Source organism: Octodon degus, unplaced genomic scaffold, assembly GCF_000260255.1.
Source record: "Octodon degus isolate 3935 unplaced genomic scaffold, OctDeg1.0 scaffold00288, whole genome shotgun sequence".
NCBI lineage: Eukaryota > Metazoa > Chordata > Mammalia > Rodentia > Octodontidae > Octodon > Octodon degus.
This window is the reverse complement of record NW_004524864.1, coordinates 152,115-167,250: the sequence shown is the minus strand read 5'-3', so window position 1 is coordinate 167,250 and position 15,136 is coordinate 152,115. Positions and strand designations below refer to the sequence as shown.

Below are 15,136 nucleotides of genomic sequence, written 5' to 3'. Positions count from 1 at the left end.
GCATTTTACTCTAATGATCAAGAAAGTGACTAACACAGGGAATGAAAATGAAAGCTAGCAGCACCAGATCTGGTGTTAATGCCAAAGCTGAGACTCAAATCCATAAAATTCTATGGTGCCAATCTTTAAAATGGTGTAATTTACTCTTAGGGGCATAAATGTTTGCTTTATACATTCCTAGAGTCTTTGGGTTGGATTTGATAGAAAAGGAAGGATGAAGACAAGACTAGAGCTGAAACAAAGAGGAGGAATAAAGAGGACAATGTGTTTGCAAAAACACGATGACCAGCATATAGAATAGACCTTACTGGCAGAAAAAGTTGGGCTAATAGCTTGGGATGTTAGTCCAAGATTTGGGGAATGGAGCTATTTTGGGTGATGAAAGAGGTGAGATGGAGTGGAAACAAAGATGGTGTAGTGATCAAATTATATAAATTTGCAAATTGCTTTGAAGGCCAAATTTGGCAAAGAGCGGATGTTATGGTTTATATCGATATGTTTCCCCAAAGTTTCATGCATTCATAGATGGGGCTTTTGGGAGGTGGCTGGATTTGAGGTGTATGACACTCGTCAGTGAAGTAGTCTAGCCAAATGTGTTGCTGTGAGGTGAAGTTGGAGATGGGTCCCTTCTTCCTCATCTCCACTTCCCACTACCATGTAGTGAGGTGTTTCTTCTCTGCCATGCCATGCTTCCTGGAGCCAGTGGACTACAGACTGAAACTTCTATAGACTGTGAGCCATAATAACCATTCCTTCCTTAATTTGCGGGTGTTTGAATATTGCATCCCAAAGATGAAGTCACTGAGACTTAAGGAATGTGAAACAGTAAAAATGTGATTAAGAGTCCTACATAAGTGATGTTGACACAAAAAGGGAAAAAAGAGGAAACAATGTGGTATAGTCCCATGATCTAGGCTTCAGATGAGATCATGGAGTCAGAAGCAGACCACTTTCATTGCCCTTCTACATTTTCTGCAAAGGTACTGGAGATATATATTATATATATATATATATATATATATCTTTCATAAAGTTTTAAAAAGTGAAATATATAGGGTAGAAAAATAATAGTTAAAAAAAAAAGAAAAATAATAGTTTTGCCCACCCCAGCCCCATTTATTTTGAGACCATTTTTAGTGCACTTACATGTACAAAGAATATGTTTTTGAGTTTTGGCATAAATAATGCTGTTTTTTACAAGTGGATGTTTGTTTTAATTGTGACTCTTTCAGTTGCCTGGTGTTCACATGCGATCTCTGCCTCTGGTGTAAATCATCACAGAGTGATAGATACCACATTAACTGCCTCCTATTCATAGATATTGATGTTCTTTCCATTTTTTCATGATTACAAGCAATGCAAAGTCATTATGTATTTTTTGTGCTTATATTGTTCCCTAAAATAACTACTGGTGAAAATTTTGTTTAATTTTTAAAAAAATTTAAAGAAAACTTTTTAATTTTTAAAAGTAAAAAGTTGGTAAAATTTTTATTTTATTATTATTACTTTTTTGTGGCCCCCTCAACCCACGTTGGGGGCAGGGCTGGCGTGGCATGTGGTGCTGGGGTTTGAACTGTGGTCCCTGCTCCTTGTCTAAACTTGCCTAACCAGGCCGTTTAGACCACTGAGCTATCTTGCCAGCCCCGGTGAAAATTTTAAATTTAAGGTTATTTTGATTAATTCTGCTTAATCTTCCTTCAAAGTACTTGACTAATTTACATTTTTGTCAATAATATTTGAGAGTAGCCAAATCTCCACTTCTGTAACAAACAATAAATATAATTTTAATACATAGCATAATTCCAAATTATTATAATTTTAGGATATCACTTTCTCAGGTGAAAGTATAATTTAACCAGTCAATATAATGAAGTGATGAAGGCTGCTACTGGTGTAGTCAGCCAAAATGAGTTCATATTGTATTTTGGTTTTGCCACTTGCCTATGTGCTAATTAAATCACTTTTAGTTACAGTGTTGTGGTAAGTTTATTTCTTGAGACTACAAGGAAGATACTTATGGATAATTCCCTAGTATTTATCATTACTGAGCAGAGAGCAAATAGAGGTGGTTAGATAGTTCATTATGCTTCCTGAGCTGTTCCCATCGAGTTTTTCCCTCCATAGCGTTACATTAAAAATAATAATTAAAAAAAAAGGAACACAAGCGGACAGTGCTCTGTTTCAACAGGTGCCATCCTAGAAATCCGAGATGAGGAGGCGATGGACAATAATAACACAGGCTGAGCTTTTGGGACGTTTAGATTCCGGTAGTTAAGCTTCTCCACATATTTCCTGTAGGCATTCAGTTTGGGATTACAGGTGCCCGGATACTACGGAATATTAGAAATATTATGGTTAAAAAGAAGAAACTCGGCCAGTTTTCAAGGCGGTCCGTGTCTCTTAAAGCCCCCGGAAGCAAGATGGCGCTTTCCCTCAGCGTAGAATCAGCAGAGAGATTTCCATTACGTATATCACTCTGGTACTAGTATGGCATCTTTGCCATTATCCAAGATGGCGAACCGCGCGTCCTCAAGGTTTCCAGGTTTCAGTATGGCCCCCTCAACCCCGCGCCGACCAAAAGGTTAACCACAGGAAGGAAAAGGAAGGGGAGCGGAAGTTACGCAGAGGAAGTAGTTTCGCGTCGAAACCACGCCCCCACCCGCCCCTAGCCCTAAGCTCCGCCCTCAGCGGCGCGCAGAGCAGAGGCAAGATGGCGGCTGAGTTGGAGTACGAGTCTGTGCTGTGTGTGAAGCCGGACGTCAGCGTCTACCGGATTCCACCCCGAGCCTCCAATCGCGGCTACAGGTACAAATCCTGAGGCACTGCCACACACGCGCACCCATGGGTGATGACACTTGTCGCCTTAGGTACCATTCTGCCAGCGCCTGCCGTTGCTACCGATGAGTTGTCACTTAGCTAACCTACGCTTCCCTCAAAGTCCTGTTCCCTTGCTTTCTTTCCACTCTGGACTGTCACTGACCATGTTTCCGCCTTTTACAATTTTTCCGTTTATTTTATTTTTATTACCGCTCTGCATCATCCTGCCTTTCCTCCCCCATACCCCTGGGGACATCCATCTGCTCCCTGTCAGGCGCATCCATTCATGCCTGCTCCTTCGCCACCTCTTCCGTTCGTTCTTCGCTACGCCCTTCAGCTCGCAGTCTTTATCACACATCTGTTCCCAAGTCCTCGTGCACGCTCCTGGGTAATCATTGGGTTGCTGATCACTGGATGATGTAATTTAATCTTCTGTACTGTTGTCATTTTTGCCGTTGATACTATCATTCACCATTTCGTCTTCTGTTTATATTTTTTTTGCCAGTAGGCAAAGGCTATGTTTGCCAATGGTTGTCCATTACATTTCGTTATATTTTGTTGTTTATATAGTATTTTATTTTTTTGTTTTCTCTCAGCCTTTAACCTCTCCTTCAGTATTTCCTCCAGAGTTAACACATTTTTCTTTGTAGGGCCTAACAAACCTTGTACCCCACTTACTGTGAGGGATCTGAGGATGTTATAGACATTGACTTTACTGGGTTATGTTAAAAAAAAATACAAGTTTATACCCTGCCCACTTAATAGCTGTATAACGTGGGAGGCAGATCTCAACCTTTCCAAGCCTAAGCTTTCTCATCTGTAAAATAGAAAAAAATATTAATGCTAGAATCATATGCTTTGCTTACATATCTCACAGGGGGTTTTGTTGGTTATTATTATTATTATTATTATTATTTTGTGGAATTGGGGCTTGAACTCAGGATCTTGCACCTATGAAGCAGGTGTTTATGCCACTGAGCTATCTCCTCAGGGATAGCGCCATAATCACAGGGGATTATGGAAACTAAAATGAAATCATATAATGGGTATGAAAGAATGTAAGATACATTAAAATTATAAATATATTTTTATTTGTCTTTTGGACTCATATCACCATGATGATTTTTCTTGTGATATTTAGCATTATCTTGGCTGAAATATTATTTTCTCCTTGGGTTCATTTTGCCTCTACTTGAGGCACATTCATCACAAATCTGTATCTTTGTGCTTGTACGTCTATGCATTAGGCCTAGTGAGTTGTTCCCCTTGGCAAAGGAAATAGTTCTACCTTTAGGAAGCTAGCAGTCAGACTGCAAATTGACCATGAATAGCAACCAGAATGCTTTTTGTTGGTCACGGGTACTACGTAACTGTGACTCACCTCATGCATCATTTTTTTTGGGAAGCTTTGACTGACTCTTCTATTATGGTTTAGGGGTTGTCTCTGTGTGCTTCTCTTGTACATGTCACTGTGCTCTTTGTTTTCTAATGTAATGGATTATTTAGTCTCTTTTTGATCAGAGCAGACTCTGAACAGTGTGAGTTTTTTTTAACTTTGTACCATTAGGGTCTGGCGCAGTGTCTGGTACATGGTGGGTACTCCAAATGTTCACAGAGAAAAGAAATTAGATAATGCAGATCAACCTGATTACATAACATCAATTGAATTGCTAAAACAGGTAAGAGAACTCATTTCAAACCTTCTACATACTTCCAGCTTTTAATAATACCTTCCTCCTTACTGATTTGCACTCTCAATTTTTATACCTTAGTTTACTCATAGCCTTTATCCTTGTATTAAGTTCATTGGTCCTTGTTAAAGCAAATTCTTAATTTTCCCAATACTCCTTTTCTTTTACCCTTCTGTGATTTCCATACTTCTTATTGGCATTTCTGAGCTTTCAGCTGGTATTTTTAGATATTTTAGTGTAGTAAACGAACAGAACAGTTTGACTTTATTCACTGTGTTACCTTTGACAAATCACTGAATTCTTCTGAACTTTAGTATTTTCATCTATAAAAACAAATCTAACTAATACCTTTTCAAGATCCTATCACTTAATTTTCATAAGAATGGTTATAATGCCTAATAGACACAGGGTAAATATCTTTCTCTTCTGTCCTCCTTTTGTCTGACCCTACTGCACACATCTTCCTCTGTGTGTGTGTGTGTGTGTGTGTGTGTGTGTGTGTGTAGTAGTAGTAGTAGTAGTAGTACTAGTACTGGTAGTAGAAGTAGTAGTAGTAGTAATGGTACTCAGAGATTTAACTCAAGGCCTCATGTGACATACTGGGCAAATGTTCTACCACATGGGGATGTTATAGCCACATTCTCAGCCAAGAAATGTTATTTTTGTGTCTTGTTGTCTGTTTAGTCTTGTTTACTAGAACCCGTTTTAGGGCTGGGGAAATGGCCTAGTGGAATAAGTGTTTCCCTGGCAAGTGGAAGCATCTGAGTTCAATCCCTGATTCTGAAAAAAAAAAAAAAAAATCAGTCTTCCCTTGGGGCTGGGGAGATGGCTGAGTAGAATAAGTGCTTCCCTGGCAAGCACAAAGGCCTGAGTTCAATCCCTGGTTCAGCCAAACAAAAAAAAAAAAGAACCTATTTTATACTATGAACATGATTTATTTTCTAGGCTGCCAATAAAGGACAAACTGGGTTTTTTGACAAGCAGAGGACTCTTTCCTTTGAGTGACTAATAAGGTCAAAGAGAATAAGTGGCTTTGGTTTGCCTAGTACAAACTTGCTTTATTTCTTTCTGTTTTGGTACCAGGAATCAAACTCAAGACTTTGTGCTTGCCAGGTAGGCACTGTGCCACTGAGCTATATCCCTGGCCCCCGAACTGCTGCTTTCTAAACTTGTGCTGACCAGAGTTTTAGACTATGAGAAGGAAAACTTAGGTTGATAAGAAAACTTATAAGTGAGTAGAAAATAAATTTTCTAATCTATAAAACTTAAAAAAAATTATTCTCTCTTTCTGTCGCTAATCAGTATTAAACTTTGGGGGGGGGTAACCCGCTTGGGCCCCCCTCCTGTCCCTCTCTCAGACAGGAGCTTTCTTTCCCTCAATAAATATATTCTGCTCATAACCTCCGTTTGTTCCTAAAATTCATTTTTTGGTTTTAGAGAACACGAACTCGTCCCAGTTACCTTTTAGGTTGGGAGATTAGTTTTTCTCCCTGTCATTTGGAGAGTTGGCATACCAACTCTCTACAAGGAATGTCATCATTATGGACTACTAATGTACAAGTAAAAAAGCAAATAAAAAAAAAATTGAACTTTGTAGTGTGTATTAATGGAATGCAAAGAATACTAGACTTTGAAATGAAGCATTACTGCTGTGGTATTATCTTTTCAGGAGATGGGGGAAACAGGGTTTTCGTGGCTGTTGGCAGGGCTTAATAAAATGTATCTGTGGAATCTCACAGTGATTCATAATGATTCATATATAAAGTTTTGTTGCTAAAGTAAACGAACAGTTCTGGAGGCTAGATTTGGAGCAGGAGAACTGATGCCCAAGGCTAAGGGATATTGCTGTTACGAGTGTCCATTTAGTTACTCAGAAATTTGTAAACTTGAGCCACTAGATACACAAGATTAAACAAACAAGCAAATAAACAAACAAGGAACCTGTCCAAAGAAATGCATCGAGTAGGCTTGTTCTAATGTTTTCAGTTGTCCGCTTGGGCTTATGGCTAAGGTGAGCATAAATGTTACGACTAGAAGCAGCAATACCTACTTAAAAATTAATAGAGATCTGCAGAGACATCTGGATTAGAGGCAGGTACTTGAAGGTATTTGAGAACAGAGCATCAAGAAATAAGGGAGTGACCAGGATTTATTGTACAAATTCTGCTCAAAACCTCTGCTGGCTTTATTTTTACTTTCCTTCTTTCAGCCTTTTGCTTACCATCTTACTAAACTGATTTTTTTTTTTTTTCTTCAGAACTGGGGATTGAACTCAGGCCCTTGCACTTGCCAGACAAGCGCTTATTCTACTGAACCATCTCCCCAGCTCCTAAACTGATTCTTGTTCAGAGATACCTGAGTGTTAATTTTCCAGCCTGTGAATATCAGCGTTAGATTCATTATACATCTCAAATGCAGTGCACTCAGAACTGACCCCCTGGCTTTTCTTCCTAGATATGTTCCACTCAAGGGCTTTGTTTCAGTTTTTGGCAACTCTTTTGTCAAGGCTGAAAACCTTGTAAACATCCTCGGCTTTTTTCTTTTCTACCATACACCTACCTAATCTATTCAGTTCTGCTGCTTTTATCTTAAGTACATCCAGAACCTATCTAGTTTCTGGTATTGTCTTTTCTCAGTCATCATCATGACTCACCTAGATTACTACTGTAGTCTCCTAGCCCTCCCTCTTTAGCCATCTTGTCCCTACATCTCTTTTTCATACAGCAGAAAAAATAATCCTTATAAATGTAAGGGGGATCAGGTCACACATCTGCTTAAACTCCCTTTGACTCAGAGGAAAAGGTGAAGTATTTTTATGGCTTACAAGGCCTTCCATTATCTGGCCACTCTGTTACCTTTGCTGTTTACCTTTACTTTTCATTTAGTTGGTCTCTTACTGTGTTCTAAGCATAGTGAGTTCCTTGATGTCCTTAAACACGACAGGCATGCCCCCTCTTTCGTACCATGTGCACTAGCTACTTTCTGTGTGGAGAATGTGTTTCCTCAGGAAAATGTCTGGCTAATCATCTCACTTGCTCCTCATTTTTGTGTACATTTTACCTTCCTAATGAGGCCTACCTTGAACTTCCCGGGATGCTGTTGTCTGGTGCTCTTGCTGCCCCAGCATTTCTTTGCCTGCCTCTTCATTTCCTTTTTACTTTAGTATTTATAACCTTCTAACATAATATAATTATGTTAATTATTATGTTTACCTGTCTTCTATTGGAATGTAAGCCTCACAAGTAGAAGAACATTTTGTTTGCTGTTGTATCCTGAGTGCTGAGAGTAGTACCTATGATTTAGTAAGAGCTCTGCAGTTTAGTGAGAATCTCTCTCAAAATAAAAATATAGATAGAAAAGTGCTGGGAATGTAGCTCAGTGCAAAGGCCCTGGATTCACTTCTCAGTACAGAAAACAAAACAAAACAAAATCTCTAGATATGTATTGAATTCAGTATAATAATATGTTTAGTGATTTTTTTACTCTGAATATTTCATTTAGTACGTTGATTTTATTGTTACCTGGTCAATAAGACATCATTATGTAGAATATCATGTACAGTATGAAAATAGCATCATTATGAAAAACTTTATGTTCTAAATTTTTAGTTAAAAAGAAATTTTTTAGGGGCCGGGGAGATGGCTCAGTAGAATAAACGCTTCCCTGGCAAGCACAAGGGCCTGAGTTCAATCCCCAGTTCAAAAAAAAAAAAAAAAAAATTATGGTGCTAGGGATTGAACTCAGAGCCATACACATGTTAGGCAAATTCTCTACTACAGAACTATACACCTAGTGCCAAGTAATTTTACTTTTACTGTTTTTTTTTTTTTTTTTTTTCTGGAACCGGGGATTGAACTCAGGCCCCTGAGCTTGCTAGGCAAGTGCTTATTCCACTGAGCCATCTCCTCAGCCCAACTTTTTTTTTTTTTTTTTTTTTGAAGTATTTGGTACAGGGTCTACAGGGTCTCACTATACACATGGGATTGCAGGTGTGCACCACCAGTCTCAGTCGGTGTCTAAGTGCTCCCTAGGGGCAGGGACAGCATGGCACGCTGGGAATTGAGCCCGGGTCCCTGCGGCTGCCTCAGCAGGTGCTTTAATTTGCTGAGCTATCTGGATGGCCCTATAATCTTAATTTTAAATTCCTTTTATTTGTACTTTAATAGATGTGAGAGTCTTCCAGTAGTAACATTGATTTTACTTGTTTTGAACTGCGTGCAACATGACATATGTGTATGAGGCGATTATGAGTTATTCTTGTTATTTATTATGTAGAAGGAGTAGATTACTCTGGACAGGGGAATAGAACTATGGCAAATGATTCCGAGAAGACTTTAGTACATTGAAGTGCATCTGAAGGCTGAGGCTTCCCATTTTCCTGTCCTAGGGCATCTGACTGGAAATTAGACCAGCCTGATTGGACTGGTCGTCTCCGAATCACTTCAAAAGGGAAGATTGCCTATATTAAACTGGAAGATAAAGTTTCAGGTAAAGTGCAGGTGACTGCCTAATGTATCAAGGATATTGGTTTGGAATGCTTCATGTTGGTGATTGGAATGAAAATAGCTATCAACTAGAATTCTAGTTTTTGCTTCCTTTGCTCAAAGAGCTTCTTTTTCGTGTCTGTCAGGGGAGCTCTTTGCTCAGGCACCAGTAGAACAATATCCTGGTATTGCTGTGGAGACAGTGACAGATTCCAGCCGTTACTTTGTAATCAGGATCCAGGATGGTACTGGTAAGGGGTCTGGGATTTTGAATGGGGTGAAATTAGGAAAATAATCAGTGTACTGCACTTTAATAAAATTGTGTCCTTATTCCATTTCTCTTATTTCTGTTTAATAAATTTTCTTTCTTTTTGAGGTTATTAAGGGGCCGGGGAGATAAGTGGAATAAGCATTTCCCTGGCAAGTGCAAGGGCCTGAGTTCAATCCCCAATTCTGCCAAAAGAAAAAAAAAATGAAGTTATTAAGGTTGGGCTGGGGAGTTAGCTCAGTAGAATAATCGCTTGCTGGCAAGTACAAGATCCTGAGTTCAATCCCCAGGCCTGCAAAACAAAACAAAACAAGGTTGAGAGAGCATTTTTACAAAGATGGTGCTGAAGGTAAAGAAGGAAGCCCCTGCCCCTCCCAAAGCTGAAGGCAAAGCAAAAGCTTTGAAGGCCAAGAAGGCCATGCTGAAAGGCAGCCACAGACACAAAAAGAAGATACGAATGTTACCCACCTTCCCCTGTCCCAAGATACTGCAGCTCTACAGGCAGCCCAAATAGCCTTGGAAGAGCACCCCCAGGAGAAATAAGCTTGACCACTATGCCATCATCAAGTTCCCCCTGACCACTGAGTCAGCCATGAAAAAGATCGAGGACAACAAAACACTTGTGTTCATTGTGGATGTCAAAGCCAAAAAGCACCAAATCAAATTAGCTATAAAGAACCTGTATGACTTCGATGTTGCCAAGGTCAATACCCTAATCAGGCCTGATAGAAAAAGTCATATGCTAGAATGGCACTCAGTTATGATGTACTGGATGTTGCCAACAAAATTGGGATCATCTCAATTGAGTCCAGCTGGCTAATTCTAAATACATACTTCTCTCCCCTCCTCCCATATAGAACAAAAATAAAACAAAGTTATTAAGGTTGCTGGTAAAGAAAGATTAACATGTTTTTAATAGATGTGAATACAAATTTAAGATGTGGTAATTAGTCGATAGGGCTTAAATAAACCAAATGCTTATCAAAAGAATTAACACATTTTGTTCATTTCTTGTTTATGGTGGTTTTTGGTGAGACTGCCTTTAATTATTGGTAACTCTCAGTCATTTTCTTGTAGTTTATGACAAAGGCTGGCAAGCACAGATAGAAAAGTAACTATTTTAGGTTTTTGGATCATATAGTCTGTATTGAAACTAATGTACTTAGTTTTTTTACTGCAGTGTGAACATAGCTGTAGATAGTATATTTCCAGATTGATATGACTGTCAATAAAACTATTTATAAAAAGCCTGTGGCAGGCTTTTGACTATAGTTTGTAGGTAACTTGCTAACTCCTGGTCCATAAAAAGGTTTTTCTTTTGGTCTTTTGAGACAAGGTCTTGCTATGTTATGCATCCTAACCTTGAGCTTGTTTATGTAGCCCAAGCTGGCCTTGAACTGAAGCGATCCTCCTACCTTAGCTTCTTGAGTGCTGAAATTATAGACCTTGCCTGGCTGTGAAAAAATGTTTTACCATCATAAACTTTTATCTACTTGGGGAATTGTTCTATTTTCATTGGGTGTAAGTTTTCACAGGGAACACTTCCCATTCTGACTGTTTCTGTCTTTTGTAGGGCGCAGTGCGTTCATTGGCATTGGCTTCACAGATCGGGGAGATGCCTTTGACTTTAATGTTTCATTACAAGACCACTTCAAGTGAGTAAAGCTTGTCATTTGTTACCAAGTTAAATGGTCATGGGATGCTGCTTCTCTGTTCAGGGGGTACTGTGTCTTTTACCCCTGGTTTCTTTATCAGTAAACTAGCTCGTGATGAATGTAAATCCCTCCATTCATTTGTGTGTTCTTAAGTTATCTCTGTGTCTCTGTTTCCTTTCTATATAACTATGGTTTTTTTTTGGTACCGGGAATCAAATTCAGAACCTTATGCTTGCCAGGCAGGCACTTATGCTACTGAGCTATCTCTCTGGCTTTGATTATGTTTTTTTCTTAAAAATATTTAATTTACTTATGTATCTATTTGGTACAGGGTCTTTTTTTTTATTTATTTGAGAGAGAGAGAGAGAGAGAGAGAGAGAGAGAGAGTGGTGTGTGTGTGTGGCCAGCTCAGCCCACCAGGGGGCGGGGCTGGCTGGCATGTGGTGCTGGGGGATCGAACCGTGGTCCCTGATGCTTTGCTAAGCTTGTTCTAAGTAGGTGCTTTAGACCACTGAGCCATCTCTCCAGCCCCTGGTACAGGGTCTTGATACACAACTACAGAGGTGTGTGCCACCACACCTGGTTTCGATGGCTGGTTCTGCATAGGGCTGGTATGGCACGTGGTACTGGGGATTGAACACAGGTCCTTGAGCTTGCCAGGCAGGCGCTAGACCACTGAGCTATCTCCCTGGTACCTGATTATGTTTTGAAACCTTGTTTATTGGCTTGTTTATGCCTCTGGAGAATTTGTCCTTGCTTTCAAGTAGTGGAGGGATGGGGGCCTGGGAGATGGCTCAGTGGAATAAGCACTTTCCTGGCAAGTGCAAGGGCCTGAGTTCAATCCTCAGTTCTGCCAAACAAAACAAAACAAGTAGTGGAGGGAGTTGTACAGTGGAGACAGGTTGTATGTAAAATATGTGGGAAGTTCTGTGCCAATTTTGTTACCATATGGAGGTGACAAGTTTTATGCATGTTTTTTCTGTACAGTGAATATTCACCTTTTATTACAGATAACATTTCTCTGTATTTGCCTTTTTATTTATTTTTTTAATTTTTATGTATTTAGTACAGGAGTCTACAGGGCTTTACTACATAGATTGGGTTCTGTGTAGTAAGAATCAGTAGCGATTTTCCTATTTTCAGCCTCCTAAGCACTGGAATTACAGGCGCACGCCACCATGCCCAGTCTCAGTCGTCATCTCAGCGCACTCTGGGGGTGGGACTGGCATGGCACGCAGGGGATTGAACCCCGCAGGGCACTGAACCCTGGCTGCTGTGCTCTGCCTAAGCAGGCACTTTAGTCTGCTGAGCTACCTGGCTGGCCCTTTAATGTTTCTTCTGTTCACCTGAAACTGGTGCAGCTGGTAGACAGCACCATACATGCCATCAGCTTCCTCTTCTGGCCTCTGCTTTTCTGCTTGGAAGTTGTGGAAGGCATTTCAGTTAGCACAAAGTATAAGCCACAAGGACTAGGGAGCTAATTTTCACTCAAGGCAGCACTGAGCCATGGGGACGGGAGTCAGTGGTTAGAGGCCCTCTTTTTTTTTTTTTTCAAATCAAATTGGAAGGACAGTTTCAATAATTAACACATTGCATACATTCCTCCCAGTGGTTAATTGCTGTACAAGATGCGAACATGATATCCTATCTACAAACACCATTAGAACACATCATTCTATTCATTAAGAGAATGTAACTATATATCTATCCCAACCACCTTGAATACACAGATACAAAATGGACATTCATCTGTATACCCCCTTTTTCTTTTAAATTTTTTTTTTTTAAATTTTATTTATTTATGTGTGTGTGTGTGTGTGTGTGTGGCCAGCTCAGTCCCCACCAGGGGGTGGGCTGGCTGGCATGTGGTGCTGGGGGATTGAACCGTGGTCCCTGGGCTTTGCTAAGCTTGTTCTAAGTAGGTGCTTTAGACCACTGAGCCATCTCACCAGCCCCTATACCCCTTTTTTTGTTAAGTTCCATTATTTGAATATTATAGGTGTGTTAACTCAGCAAAATAATCCAAAAGAGTTCAGTAGTCCCTAATAGTATTGGGTCTTCCGCTTCACTGGCAATGTCAGAAATTGTTGACCTGAGTGCCCTATTAGAGGCCCTCTTTTTTAGTGCTGCTTGGGATAAAACCTAGGGCCTTTGCATGTGGTAGTCAAGTGCTGTACTACTGACCCAGACCCTTTGTCCCTTTTGGGAGAGACAAATCTTAACAGCCATTTTGTTTGGTTCCCCAGAAGGTTCTCAGTAGGCTTGAATGCTGGTTGGCCTCTCGCTTTTTTTAATAAATTTCCTTTTTTACTCTTCTTGGTCTCTTACTTTGCTTTCTGGAGTCCCATTTCATATAAACTAAATATACCCAGATCTGTGTGTCAAAATCTGCTTTTAGGGAATCCCAAACTAAGATCACATACTGTTTCCTGAAAGGTGGGTAAAGCAGGAAACTGAGATTTCCAAAGAATCGCAGGAAATGGACAATCGTCCCAAATTGGATCTAGGCTTCAAGGAAGGACAGACCATCAAGTTGAGTATTGGGGTAAGTATGTTTTTTTAACGTTTTATTTTCTTTTTCATTGCCCTGTTTTGGTTTGATGCTGGGGCTGTAATCCATAGCCTTTTGCATACTAAGCAAGTGTCTGCCCCTGAGCTGCATCCCTGTCCTATTTTCCTGTTGTTTTACAAGCTTGTAACATCTTTCCTTTCTTTCACCCTCCTTATCTTTCAGAACATTACAACCAAGAAAGGAGGAGCATCTAAGCCCAGGACTGCAGGCGCTGGGGGCCTAAGCTTACTCCCACCACCTCCAGGAGGCAAAGTCACTATTCCGCCCCCATCCTCAGTGGCCATCAGCAACCATGTCACCCCACCACCCATTCCAAAGTCTAACCATGGAAGTAGCGATGCAGGTAAATCTAACACTTTCAACTTTGGAAATCACATCTTGTTTTCAGTTAGGTAACACCTGTCTACCCAGAGGAGTATTGATGTTTTTAACTAGGAGGTGGTGCTTAGTGCTGGCAAGGGATCAGAGCTTTTCTGGTGAACAGAGTCATGGTTCTTACTAGGTTGTTTGACAGATAAAATGTTAATAAAAAAGATCATTTCCTTCATTGTTTGTTAGTTAGATGCTAATAGGCATGTGAATCAGATGGATAAAGATTGTGGTTATGGCTGTAGACATAGCTGAACATACTTCTAAATATTTATGTTTTTTGACTCAGTTTTCTCGTTTACGGAATGGTTATATAAAACTGTCCTAGGATGATAAGGTTCAGTGATGTGAGAGCACCTAGCATAGCTCTTGGAATATTGTACCCAGTCAGTAAAGGTCCATCCAGTCCCTTCCTCCGCCCTCCCTCCTAGCTTCCCTTTCTCTTCCTCTTTCATTTTGTCTTTTTGCCCCTTTCTCTTTTTCTCTTTCTCCTTTCTTATTGTGTCTCACATTCTCTTTATCTCCTTTCATTTATTTTCTCTCTGAGGATTAAATCCAGGGACTCCCACATGCTAGGTTAATGCTCTCCTAGTGAGTTATAGCTTCAACCCTAATATTGTTTCTTAGTCTTCTCCATTTTTTTCAGGACAGCGATTGGGAGAAAAGGAAGGGACATTTAGGCTGTGTTCTTCCTTACAGTGTGGTGGCAAAAACCAAATATAGTCACAGTTTCTTATTTGAAAAATAAGAGTAGTAGAACTCAGAGGAATATTCTTAAGATTAGAGAACCAGATTTAAGTAAGTGGGACTTCTAACTTAACATATTGGACAATGCAGGCCAGTTTTTGAATTGATTATTAAAGGTAAGCTTTCTCTTTGTAGAATTTTTGAGATGAAAACATAGCCTACCTATATTGCTAAGTGTCACCAGAAGGTCCTAGGGATGGTATCTAGGATTTATTTATTTTTTGGTACTGGGAATTGAACTTGGGACCTTGTGCTTGTCAGGCAGGTGCTGTGCTGCTGAACTATATCCCTGGTCTCTAAGATTTATATTTTAAATTAAACTTTTGGAAATCATTGTAGATTCATATGTAGTTGTAAGATGTGTTACAAAGAAATTTGATGTGTCCTCTGGTCTGTTTCCTTCAATGGTAGCATCTTCCAGAAGTGTTTTTTTTTTTTTTTTTTTTTTTCCGAAAGCCTTCAAGGCATGACTGACTGGCTTGTGTTGTGGGGATCGAACCACAATGAGATGTTTGTAGACACCGAAGCAGCCG

General features: G+C 39.9%; 1 protein-coding gene across 1 annotated transcript in view; it reads left to right on the top strand.

Annotated features, from left to right (window-relative positions):
• The first annotated feature begins 2,614 nt into the window (after positions 1 to 2,614).
• The window catches only part of Necap1 (NECAP endocytosis associated 1), a 15,821-nt gene continuing 3,299 nt past the window's right edge, over positions 2,615 to 15,136 (top strand). Inside the window, exons 1-6 of the mRNA XM_004647128.2 lie at positions 2,615 to 2,805; positions 8,896 to 8,996; positions 9,139 to 9,243; positions 10,834 to 10,915; positions 13,352 to 13,460; positions 13,650 to 13,830. Coding sequence (XP_004647185.1) covers positions 2,711 to 2,805; positions 8,896 to 8,996; positions 9,139 to 9,243; positions 10,834 to 10,915; positions 13,352 to 13,460; positions 13,650 to 13,830 — 673 coding nt within the window. The 5' untranslated portion in view covers positions 2,615 to 2,710. The remainder of the gene's footprint in view (positions 2,806 to 8,895; positions 8,997 to 9,138; positions 9,244 to 10,833; positions 10,916 to 13,351; positions 13,461 to 13,649; positions 13,831 to 15,136) is intronic.